Consider the following 13,491-nt stretch of genomic DNA (forward strand, 5'->3'; position numbering starts at 1 on the left):
AATTAAAACTCTCTTTATAATTAATATTGTACGCAAAGTAGTTGAGAGATTCTTATTGTTGGTTGGTTCGTTTTATTGGATTACTTGGAACTTTGTTGCCTGTGTTTGACTGCTCTTTTAACTAGTGAAACCAAACATTTTTAGCGGATTGCATTATAGATATCCAACTGATATACATAATAATGAATTATCAATAGCAATCCTTTGATTTAATGTTTATTTAAATGTTCATTACTCAAGGAAATCTAAGCTTTTATTATTCATTTAAACCAACTAGTTACTTGCATTCAAATATTGATATTTTAAATATTTGAACGAAGTAGAAACAAGTCACTTGATGCATGACTTTTCCTTGATACATGTAAACGAAGGAAATATACGACGTTGTACAGAAAGTAAGTAAATTAAAAGTAGATATCTATTGCATCACATCTTATTCTTTGGCATTGTAGTACTGCATTTGCATAATGGACTCGGCTAGGCTTCTATTCATGCTTCATTTTAGCCTCAGATTCCTCAACCTGCATTGACAAATACGATTAGCATTGGATAATACTTCCTACGCAATAAGAATAATGTTAGGGACACAAAAAATGGCACAACTTGTGTCACAACTCGCCCATATGGCGAGTTGTGAGTGGTAGAGATGTGTTCTTACATGAACCCACCATCATACCTTTACTACTCACAACTCGCCATATGGGAGAGTTATGACACAAATTATGTCATTTTATTTGTCCTTAGCATTACTTGAAAAAGAAGCTGTGATATTCAATAATTTTGATTGATTTTATGCTAACCTTACAACTCATGTATCAAGATAATATGACATTAAATATATTAAAGATTTTTTTTAGAGAGTTTCAACCTATGACGTCCGTTACTAATGATAACTTTTTATCATCAGACTAAGATATCAATTAGTTTTTGGTATAGGTGGGGATTAAATCCCGGACTTCTTATACAACTATCATAGACTTTACTAGTTGAGTTAATTGAAATCCACATATTAGAAATTTAGAGATTATAAAAGGAGATAAGATAGTCCACGCCTAAGAGTTAGAGATATATACATAGAGCCATTATGGTAAACTTTAAGCATAATTTTTTTAATACGTAGGTATTACAACTATAAGCAAATAAAAAATGCTTTCATTTTATCTCTTAACCAACGAGAATAAATATACATAAATATCAACATTACTTAAAGTAAAAGTAATTTGTAACAAGTAGTATCAAAGTTAGATGGTAGGTATTGAAAGTGGATCAGCACTCACAGTTATATTTATATATATTTGGCTTCTAGATGATCATGCTGTTTAATTTTTATTTTTGATAAAAGGATGCTTAAGTTTCTCATTCCAAGCAAGCTGATTGAGACTAGTAATTCACGTGCGAATAAGAATAACTAGATGTTTGAATGATTGAGTCTCATAATTTATAAGTGGTTTAGTAACAACTAACAAAATTATTAAATTAATATTGATGGACACAACAAACTCAATAGCTTAATAACATTAATTAATATAAAATTATATATATATATATATAATACCTTTGTTCTTCATCCATGTAATTGTAACCTTTGCTGTTCTCTTCAGTGTCTCTGTAATTGGGCAAGGGAACATGGCCAGTCTCAATCTGCCTGAGATCTTCCACAAGTTCCTCATAGTGCTTAATCACTTCCTCCACAGTCTTCCCACCCACTGCTCTGGCCAAATTGTGCCAGCGATCTGGGGTGTCCTTGGGATACATAACCAAAGCATTCTCAAACCTTTTGTTTTGTTTGGCTGTCCAGTTAGAGCTACCACCTGAAGCCATTTCTTACTTCTATATAAGAAACTTTTACTACACAGAAAAACCAGGAAAGAACTATGGAAAGGTATGAACTATATTAAGCTTGTATGAGTATAGAGAATGTCATTGGTACACCCTTTTATAGAGGAGGGTTGGAGAATAGGTAGGACGGTGGGTTTGTGTTTTTTGGCTGAGCTGTTACTTTCCTTGCAAAACAATGGGATTCGTAAGAACATATAGACGTGGTTTCCCTTTTACTTTTCCAGGTAATTTGATTGGCTTGGGTAGGCTTAAAGCTTAAGAAATTGATATTAGTCCATGCCTGATCACTTTCTTTATCCTAGAAAAGTTATTCCTCAGTCTATTCACACACACTCATTGTTCTTGCTCTCTTATCTTCTTTCTTGGTACAGGCTTTCTGTTAATTACCGGGTTTTATGGGCCATTCAGGACTTCCATGAAAGGGAAACAAGTTTAACCCAGACTATATTGGTTTTAGGGTGAAATCTATACCTGCGCCTTTATGGTTTGATTTTCATATGGACTTAGTTGTAACATTTCTCAGCAAATCATATCACTTGAAGATAAAACGAATTAATAAAAAAATTATAAAAAATATCAATTGCTTTTAATTATGTAATCTTTTCAGAGAATAGATCTTTAATTAAAAGTGTACAAAGTGGCATGTTGTGTTAAACTAAACCAGAAACTAGATATATTTTAAATTGAGAGATTACTTAGAAAATTATGTTCAGTCCATGGGCAAACCGTGACCATATGTAACCAAATTCTAGGAACCTTAATGTGTCTAGAGTATGTTTGAAGTCTATTTCAAGATCAAGTCAAGTAACAGGTTCAAGCAGCAAGAAGACTCAAGTTTCTAGAATCTCAACTCCAATTCAATCCCTACTCGACTGATTGAGCTTTACTTAACTTAACCCAGTCCATTTATAACAAAGTTATTGGAGAAAATTTTCAAGTGGTGGTTGAAGACTAGAAGTCGTGAATGGGAGTTAGGTTCACTTTCAACAAAGTCTAGAATAAAAGAGTCCATAGATTTGAACTTGTATGTGATTACGCTAGTAAGTACTACTTGAGAAAGTAGTAGATTTAGGGTTAAATTTATTATATAAATTTCGATTCTATTGATAGGTTATGCCCTTCCAATGGTTTTTATTTTGTGACAATTGTTCCATTGATTTTCATAGGTTAACATATTAGTTGTATCATTTGTATGTTCTTGTGTTCTTTATCTTGTCTGATATGGTGTATGTTCACACTATTTAACACTCAAGCATAATTGGACTAATAATGAATAATCTAATTGGCTTTAAAATTGGTAATTTGGCACTACCGGGATCTAATTCTCTAACAAAAACTACTTTAAAAAGTTGTACATATATCAAAAAAGTTAAGGCATACAAGTTCTAAAACCACCTTAAACTTGTGAAACGTTACTGTAGTATAATTGAAGATTATAGTTACTGACACACAATATAATAATAATAATAATAAATAAATAAATAAAAGTTCAGGTCTCTTTCAATAGTCACCAACCTTTGAGTTTTTTCCCATTAAATCTGCTTGACCAAAAATAAAAAAGATAACTCAGACAAAAAAAAAAAAAAAAAAAAAAAACCTTGGGATTGCGTTGTTGGGGGGGCCAAAAAAAAAAAAAAAAAAAAAAAAAACCTTGGGATTGCGTTGTTGGGGGGGCCTTATATTATTCCTAACCAATCTTTTATTTTATTCCTTATAAGGAAAGAGAATGAAAACCAGATACCTTTTTAAAAAAGAGTTATAAATATCTCAAGCTATATCTTTTGTGAAGGAAAAAATATCTTCTTATACTCGTTTATATCTATTATTTTACATATATATTCACAATTAATATACAAAAATGTTTACACTTTAAAAGCTGGAAAAAATTGTCAACATTTAAAACATGAAAATAATAAAACATGAAAATGAATGTAAAATATGAGTATAAGAGTCTATTTGGATACCGCTTATTACTGAAAACTAAAAATACTGTAGTAAAATAATTTTTAAATGTGTGAATAGTGCTATGAGACCCATTTTTAATGAAAATTTTGCTGAAAAAAAAAAAAAAGGGTTTGTGAGTCCTCTGAATAGTGTACGGGACCCAGATTTGGACGCAAATGCCAGACGAGTTTGCTATCCAAACGCTTAGTATTGATTGTGATGAGGATGACACTTTCTCTGCATATCACTTAGCCATTTGGTCCAATCTAGAGCTGCTGCTCTATTTGGAAAAACGTTGATAGATAGGCTAATGTGTTGGCATGGATGGAGCCATGGTTGGATCCCCCAAATTTTTAATATATATATATATATATATATATATTATATATGAATACTAATTTTAGCAATTTTGTTTTATAAAATTACACTTTTACCCCCTTAAAAATATCATTGATTCTTTTAAGAATATTTTTATATATAGTCACAAATTTTTCTATAACATTTTTACAAACGGTTAAGATAGCAAATTCTTATTGATTCGCATTTAGGCTCATCACTTACATTATCACCAATTTGTAAAAAAGTTTATAGTTCAAACATTTTCCTCATTTTAAAGACCATTAAAAAATATTTATAAGTCTAAGATCTAAAAAAGAAATATACAAGCCTAAAAAATTAGTACAATAACAAAAATTACTAATAGTAAAGCTAAAAATAAATAAAAAAAAAACCCCAATCAACCAATTTTACCTAAAACAAACAATCTGACTCTTTAAAAAATTTTGAACAACTAACGGCTAAGCGACTAAGTAGCAACAAAGTCGAAAGCCGAAGTCACTGCACACAACTAACAGCAAAGTCACCCCCTACCTCTAAGATCTGGCTCCGTTCCAGTATGTTGGGCATAAATTCTAATTTAAAGTTTTTGGGGCAACAGGCTGATTGATAAGATAAAAAGAAAAAGCCTAGGTCTAATTATCACATTCGTTTAGAACTTATTCAACAAAAATTTTCAACGGAACAAGAGGTTCACAGCAAGAAAGTTATATAAAAAACCATGCATGATATCCGAATGAATTTACTAGACCTTGATATTAGCATGTCTGGATTCACACACACGCAGTCAAGTGCTTCATGAAATAAAGAGGATCTTGGCACAAGCAAGCATAGAACCTATTGAAGTGTGGAAGTTATTGTTTCTACGTGGTAGTCCATGGATTACAGCATTGTGATTTTTTTAAGAATGAAAAGTGATCAAAGGGTTCGTCATTTTTGCACAGCACAATATCGTGATAACTCATGCTGTGCAACTTGTATAAAATTTTACATAAACTGATCCTTTCATCCTTCAACGTACATGATCTCTTACTGATATTATAAGAATCCTTATCATCCACGTAGGGGTACCGGTACATATCGATTATCGAATTTATCTCCCTCTAGATACCTGTCCTTTCAATTTCAAAAGCTTTGTGGTCATTTTCACTCCTCCCACTTTGCCCCTAGTTTTACAAATTGCAGCTGAGTGACCTATGGCTCACATTGGTGGTCATTTTTTAGATTCCTCTGAGGCCAAAGACCAGATACTGATCGATCATAAGGTTCAACTACAGATACTGTCGAGTGGGAAACCCATGATTCTTATGATCTTATCAAGAGAAAAAGTTACTAATTTTAGACCAATCAGCATGCATATACCATGGCTAGCTAGAGGGAATCGTATCAAACACATGAAGCAACTGCAAAAATGAGAAACAGATCTGTTAAAAGAAGGGAATTTATGTTTTTGTGTGACTACTAGTTTCCATTGAATAATTATTATAACAAGCACTTCCACCTCTCTTTTTTTCGGCCAAGTAATTAAGAAGAAAGAAATGATAGATGAAGACTCATAAATGTAAGCTCCAAGCCTAACTCCCCCTAGCCCTTTGTTTTTTAAAGCTAAGAAGCATAGACACAGCAAAATGCTCAACATGCCTACAAAGTGTAGAGATTTTTTTTTTTTCTTTTCTTACTTTCAGATTTGGTTGGGACAGAGTTGAGACACACGTGAAAAACAACTTGAAAAATGCAAGATTTTTAACAACCGAGCACAATTTGAACAATTGATCAAGTTTTTAGGTTTGTAAAATTTTCAATCTCTCTCTTTGGAACTTAGGAGCTTTGTTCTTTGGTCACTTCTCAAACATTTATTAATTACTAGACTTAATTGTTGTTGTGCGCCTGTCATAGATATATCATGTCCTACCTTTATTGGCATGTCTTGTATTGTATGTCCTATGTCGTATGTGGTGCTTTTTAGGCCACAACAATAACTTAGATTGCCATTCTCAAAAAAAAAAAAAAAAAAAAACCCAATAACTTAGATCGTGGAAAGTGTTCGTGACATGACTTAATATATATAAGTAAATTACATCTTTATCCCTAAAATACATGATAATTTTGATTCAGTTCAATTTTACTCCTTTAAATATTTATAAAATGTAACCATTCATTTTATTATATTAAAATCTGATTGGAGTGACCCACGTTATGATGAAGCCTGATTTAGTTAAATGTTAACATGAATGGTGGATGATAAAAATATGATTTTTTATATTCAAATGTTAGACGTGCTTGATCAAATACTCACAAGTCAGAATTTGAAACTTGAATGAGTAATGCACGTGAAATAATAAGATCATGTTTCAAAAAAAAAAAAATGAAATAATGAGATCATTTGCATGAATAATGACAAAAAAATGATGAATATGGTCTTTCAATGTTTCTATTGATAACACATTATTATTTATGAGCCCTATCATGTTTGTGAATATAATTAATATGATTTTTCCTTGATCATAAGAATAATTTTCTATTGTATCAAAAAAAAAAAAAAAATCTATTTATGACATGTTTGAAATCTTGTGAAATGTTTGATTGCTTGTACATTGCATGAATTGAATAATGATGACCATAAATTTTTAAAAGATTGACTTTGGTAGGGTAGAATGGGAGAAATTATAAGGCCTTCATGGTGAATAAATGACATGGTCCACCAGAGGACTGTATAATTTCTCGTAGAATGGGTACCTAAATCTCTTCCTATTATCATAACATAATAACCAAACCTATATTAAATTATTAGTTCTAGACTAGACATTTTCTAATGTTATTTTACATAATTTTTAGATAGTAACTAGGAATGATAACTTTTTTTTTTCTTTTAAAAAATTTAGAAAACTAGGAATCAAAATATTGTTTTTTTTTTCTTCTTTGATCCTAATAACAAGGAAGCAAATTATGTAATTTATATTCTATTATTAAGTAAATTCAAACATTTCAATGGAAAAAAAAATGTATTCCATTAATTTTGGTTTTCTTGTTTTTTCCTTAATAAAACAAGTGTCAACTCCAAATATAAACATTTGATTTAGGGGAAAAATATTGTCATAAATCATCATTTGGAAAAATAAGTCATTCCTCTCAATATTCAACTGAGTCATCCTTAGTCTTTGCTTTGTCACAATCACCCCAAGCCGCCCAAAAATGAGTATGTAAATGAAATAACGAAATAAAAGATAATTTATTGAAGAGTGTTTTTGAAAACTAAACTAGCTAAAATAGAGGAGTGACTAGCTAAAATTTGTAGGGAATCCCCCCCCCCCCTTCTTTTAAATCAAACCTTAGTGTTGTATATATGATAAATCATAGTTTGCAAAATCACATTTTGGTGTTTCTAATAGAGATATACAATGATCAAGTTCCTTCACTCCAATTATCAAATTATAGAAGGAAAAAAAACGAAGAAGAAGAGGAGAGTTTTACCAAGAGAAAGAGAAAATAATGAAAACATTATAAAGCATAATTAACAATATTCCAGTACCTCTACAAGTTAATAACAAACATAATATTCATTATAAAATTTTACATTTGTACTCTTAACGGTCAAGAGTTTTCTCACTTCAACAGTGTAAACTGAATCCTAGTCATTAGTCCACATACGGAGCTTGCCTAATTAACCGGAAACTCAAATGGAAAAGTAGGACAAGACCAATTCTAGCTACTGTTCCATATGGGACCAAGAATTGTAAAATCACATGACAAATAATAATTAATATTAATTATTTACTCTTAACAATAAAACTTTTATGACAACCCAAATTTGATGTCAGGGCACACTCTTGAATTCAATAATTGTGAGAAAGAAGATTTGAACCTTTAGATAGTGTCAACTTCAAAAAGTGTAACCAAAGACTTTTGAATTTACTCTTACTTGTTTATTCGATTAGAGTACAGTCAAGATATTGGGCCACGAATCATCTCTCGCCCATAAGTTACAATTCCGGGCCATTGAGCAGTATCATATGGGAACCTTTTATTTATTTATTTTTTACAATGATGTAGCCCATTGTGTGAAACGAGTATGTACATGCACCACCATTCAAGGATTGCATTGACAGGGATATCTTAAGCAGTCTCTAGATTTTATCTCAAAAAGCAAAGGAACAGGGACAAGAAGAAACTAAGGCCCAGTGGCGAATGTGAATAGAAGCTAGGCCCAAGGGCTCAGGAACTGGGCCGGGCTCAAAAGGAAACCGATCTTTGGATATCAATATCATCATTGAGACTTTGAAATGTTACGATGTAATATTTCTTGGCTTCTCGAGTTTCAGTTCAGTTACTCAGGGTTTCTTTTTTATCTTTTTTTTTTCTTCCAGAATTACTCTCCATTTTACTCGTTCTTGATGAATATTCATTTCATTAGGCAAGATGTTGAATTTAATGAATCCATAATAATCTTCTCATTATATACCCAAGATACACCGAGATACATTGAATAAATTAAACTTCCCATTGTTCATGTGGTTATTATAATATTATTGGAATTAATGAACTATATTGTTATTGTTGTTGTTGTTGTTGTTGTTGAGGTGTCAAAACTCAAAACCAGTATAATATATCTAGTGTCCATTTGCGAACAGCTTATTTAGCTAAATTTGATCAAATTTTTTGTTGAAAGTGTAGAAAAAAGTTAAAAAATAAGCTAAATAGTATAATGAGACTTATGAATAATATAAAAAAGTGTAGTGAAACTTATAAATAGTAATAAAAATAAGCTAAAATCAACAATAAGTTACAACTTTAAGCACTTTCCAAATGCACACCCAATCTTGGACTGAGTTAACCATAGCCTGCAGATATGCACATATACATATTCAAATACATATACATTTGTATGTGTGTAAAGATAAAAATACGACACCTCAAGGAAACTATGTATATATATATGGAACTGGGCGCTTCCATTCCTTTTCAATATTCTTGCATGGTGATTGGCTGATTGCTGAATATATAGTTCAGGTCCTTCAGGTCCCCATGGTGGACTTTTTCCTTCTAATAAGAAAAAGAAGTTTTTGGATTCATGATTCCACAGCCTAAAGAAAATTTAAGAATTGCTATAATAAGGCTTAAACGAATAGTACAACGACAGAGACCTCAATGGTAGGGGTGGCAAAATTTGACATGACTCGTGAACTCAACATGACACGACACGAAATTAGTAGGTAATGGGTTGAGGTTTAACAGGTTCGTGTCATATTCGAGTTGACATGGCTAACCCGTTTAATAAATGGGTTGGGTTAGTGTTGAACACATAGAACCCGTTTGACCTGTCTAACCTGTTTAATTCAATAACATTTTACTAATATACCCTTCAAACTCTAGGTATATAAACATATTAGTTGTTGTGATTTATTTTCTTTGACATATTGTGATTGATTATTTGTGATATTAGGATATGCTTTAGTTTTGAATGATTATTTGTGATACAATTACTTGTTAGTTCTGAATTTTATATTAAAAATATTTATTTGTTTGTTTTTTCATAATTTGTTTCTTTTCATTTTGATAAAATCTGATAAACAGGTCTACACAACTGATCCGTTTAATAAATGGGTCGTGTTAGGGTTGAGAAATTTTGACCTGTTTAATAAACATGTCAGGTTAGTGTTGACCTATGTAGTTGAATACTCATGACTTGACACGAAACGAACCTGACACGTGAACACAAATGGCCACCCCTACCCAATGGTGTAGACTTTTGTTTTCCCTAGGAAAAAGAAATACTACGTATATATACGGGATTCACGGTTCCATGGCCTCAACAAATATACAACTGAGCCTTGAAGAATCTAAAAACATCTGCCTCAAGAACAATTGGTGCCCAAGAGCTAGCGAAGATAATGACCCCCTCCAACTTGGAAGGAGGGACCGCAGTCCGAGAGATACGAAAGACTCCAAAGCTCTTGGCAATGAGATTAAAGAATGGGTATCCACAGTTACTTTATAGCAAGAATAAACCTGGATGATAAGGATTCTAGATATTACCAACTTTTACAATAGGTTCCTAGCAAAATTACATTTCATTTTCAATAAATGATTATTGCATGTCCATTACCACCCCCCCCCCCGTCCCCTACCCTTCTTTTTATTTTTTTCAACATTTTGGCAATGCAAAATTGATTTTGTGCATCATGTTCCGATCATCGTACAAAAGAGGTCTAAACCAATTTCAAGACTCCTTTTAAGTGTTACTTGGGTTTTAGTTATAGTAAAGTTTATAGTTGTAAAAATAAGGAATTTGAGTTTAAATTTCGTTTATACCAAAATGATGCCATAGATTCAAATAAAAAAAAAAAATTTAGTTAGTTCTATTGGTAAAATACTTATTGTCGAATAAGAACTTGAGTTTGAATCTTATTTATATCAATAATCAATTAATATCTTGGCCTAAAAGAAAGAAAGAAAAAAAATTCTTACTAACATTTGTTCGGTTGAGATAATGGCCACACGAGAAGATAAGTCCCAAGTTAATAATATCTTCTTCATTTTTAATACTCAAAATATATATATATATATATAGATATATATACACACACACACTCTACTATTTAAGGGGCTTCTCCTATTTAGGATCCTCATTTTTTTTATTCGAAAATGTCCCTACACTCTTATGTTTAAGTAGAGACAAAACTAAAAGACAATCTAATAAAAATACAACTCTAACTCCCACTAAAATATTGCCTAAAAAATAGGGTCACTCTCCTATTGATTTTCAAATTGCTTTATTCACTTATAAATTCTAAATACGTAATATTAATGAGAAAATGTGTAAATTTTAAATTAAAATGAATGAAAAATTATGACACTAAAAAATAAAAAATAGAAAAGCCTCAACACATGCATGAAGCGCGTATGATAAGGCTAGTATACATGTGTGTGTGTGTGTGTATATATATATATATAGATAGATAGATAGATAGATAAATGGTCCTTTTTTTTTTCTTTAAATTTAACAAATCTTATAAAATTTTGGGACTAAAATTTTATTGTTGTTGTAGTAACAAATCATACCAAATTGATATTACCCTCTAAAACTCATTAATTGAGTTCACCTAAAGGTCGTCAATGGGCAAGGTCAGGCCGGCCCATCCCATTTTTACTCGACCCATGGGCACAATTTCATAGCCATATGGCAATGAAGATATATAGCACCACTTTGTTACAATAATTTTTCTTTTTCGAAAATTATCCACAACAAGAATTCTACCCAAAGCAGTAGTCCAAGAAAAGAAAGCAACTCTAGGCAGAACTTTCAATTTCCAAAGAATTATTCATGGTTAAGATACAACTGTATTAAACACCAAAGAATTATAATAACCTCTCACTTCAAAACCCCTACTTTTTAGCTAGTTTCCAACAAAGCTTATCTTCTCCATTTTCGCCAACTAGGTAGGAATAAATTAAATCCATTTAACTCCCAATCTTGCTCACATCTTGAAAATTGCAAATCTCAATGCATAATAACATTGCGGAATATTGCACAACATCAACTCAACTTTACCCATTTTTTTATTTGTCAAAAAAAAAAACACTATAGAAGTATCCTTTATACAACTAATTCCAAATAAATTTGTATGGGACTCCTTAAGAATCGTATCTCCACACCACAAATCATGCTAGAATTTCACTCTAAAATGGTCCCCTAACTAAAACTAAAGGTGCTTGGAGAAGTTTCTCACTCTTATCTTATATTATTCCACAAGCCAACTCCATAAGGACTTGAAACCAGTTTAGAACACCAGCCCCAATCACTACCATACTTTGCCTCAATCACCCTTCACCAAAATATACCTCTCTGTACGATATCTCTTCAACCATTTTTGAATCAAGGCTTAATTGAATTTTTTTCAACTTCCTTACACCTAGTTGTGAGCACACCATCTCACACTAAATAAGTGGTTCATGCCACCATAGAAAGTACGCCTCAACCGTATGGACTGGAGGCGGAGATTTGGGAGTTGCCACCCGGTTTAGGTTTAAGAATCAAATTGGGCCTTTGGGCCACTTACTTACATAGGTCTACGCACTAGACATTGAGTTCAAAGTTAGGGTATGGCTTAGGAAGATGTTAGGCACCCAAGACCGCCTGGCTTGTGCGTCGGCCTCCATTATATGTTAATAGACCATATTTAATTAAAGACATTATTAAAAGAGCCAAAATCCCTAATCCTAAACATATATAATGCACTTAAATAAAATAACACAAACGACATGCTAAATATCACATAACAACAGAAAATGAAACACATTAAAACACAACCAAACAAATTATTATAAAATAAAAATAAAAAAAGACAAATAAAATCAAACACATAAGGAAATATATCAAATTAAACCTAACATGGCAAAATTAACTACATAAAAAAATGAAAACAAATAAACATAATTAAATAACCTAAAACAAGGTTAAACAAGATCAAAGAACAAATAGAAAAATAATCAAATAAATAAAAACAAGATTTTTGCCAAATTTGGGTTTGGGGTGCGTACGCATACTTAACCATACGTATGTAAGGTCAAAACCATGCATGTGCATTATCGATCATGCGCAACCATCCTTAGCACATAATTTGTAGAAATCACATGTTTAGCTTAAAACAACTTAAAGTATTAGAACATATATAAAAATAAAAAGTACGAAGGAAAAACTAAAGACTAACAAAATTATACTATGGTCATATTAACATCATCACGCAATGATCAAAACAATCAAATAAAGAACATGTGAAAAGTTCTACATTATAACATATTAGCTTCAAATCTAGGAACAAGAACAAAAGGAAATACAAAAGGAAACTAAAACAAAGAAAAATTAGATCACATGGTCAAATTAAAACATATCACATAAAGCTTATGATGATCACATGCAATAAACAAAACTTGAATAAACTATATCAAACATTAGAGTTCATAGCAAAGGAAAAGTCATGGTAGAAGACTTACCTTACTTGAAGATCACAAATCAAAGCTTTGTTTAATTGACCCCTTAGTGCCTAGAATAACAACTTTAGATTGAGATTACAAATGAATTAAAGAACACAATAGAACTAGGTATCACAACTCAAAAACAATATCCTTTTGAAAAAGATTTAGAAAAACCAATTAGAAAACAACTTTCTGCCTTAAGAGATTACTAAAGAAGGGTTTTTAATATTGTAAAAAATGTGCTAGTGTGCTTTGTGAGTGAGTAGAGAAGATGAACTAGGGTTTTAGAAAACATGGATGCCAAAATAAACTCTCTCTAGCTAGAGTTTTGATTGGAGACATAAGATGAGTATTTATACATTAAAACTAGGATTTTATGGGCCTTTTAGAGGCTTTTGG

The 13,491-nt window shown here is 31.5% G+C and overlaps 1 protein-coding gene across 1 annotated transcript; it reads right to left on the reverse strand.

Moving 5' to 3' along the window:
* Positions 1-281: 281 nt before the first annotated feature.
* LOC112029512 (protein RADIALIS-like 2) lies at positions 282-1,984 on the reverse strand. The gene is made up of 2 exons (XM_024062201.2): positions 1,556-1,984; positions 282-521 (listed from the first exon to the last, which is right to left on the reverse strand). The coding sequence occupies exons 1-2, from the start codon at positions 1,819-1,821 to the stop codon at positions 497-499; spliced, it is 291 nt and encodes a 96-aa protein (XP_023917969.1). The 5' UTR covers positions 1,822-1,984; the 3' UTR covers positions 282-496.
* Positions 1,985-13,491: the final 11,507 nt, after the last annotated feature.

This window comes from Quercus suber, unplaced genomic scaffold, assembly GCF_002906115.3.
Source record: "Quercus suber isolate HL8 unplaced genomic scaffold, Cork oak 2.0 scaffold_91, whole genome shotgun sequence".
Classification (NCBI taxonomy): Eukaryota; Viridiplantae; Streptophyta; class Magnoliopsida; order Fagales; family Fagaceae; genus Quercus; species Quercus suber.

Bases quoted from the DNA above. Each gene is read 5' to 3' on its own strand.
- LOC112029512 (XM_024062201.2), bottom strand. From the start codon at position 1,821: ATGGCTTCAGGTGGTAGCTCTAACTGGACAGCCAAACAAAACAAAAGG. The intron at 522-1,555 runs GTATTATATATA...TTGTCAATGCAG, and splicing joins TACATGGATGAAGAACAAAG to GTTGAGGAATCTGAGGCTAA.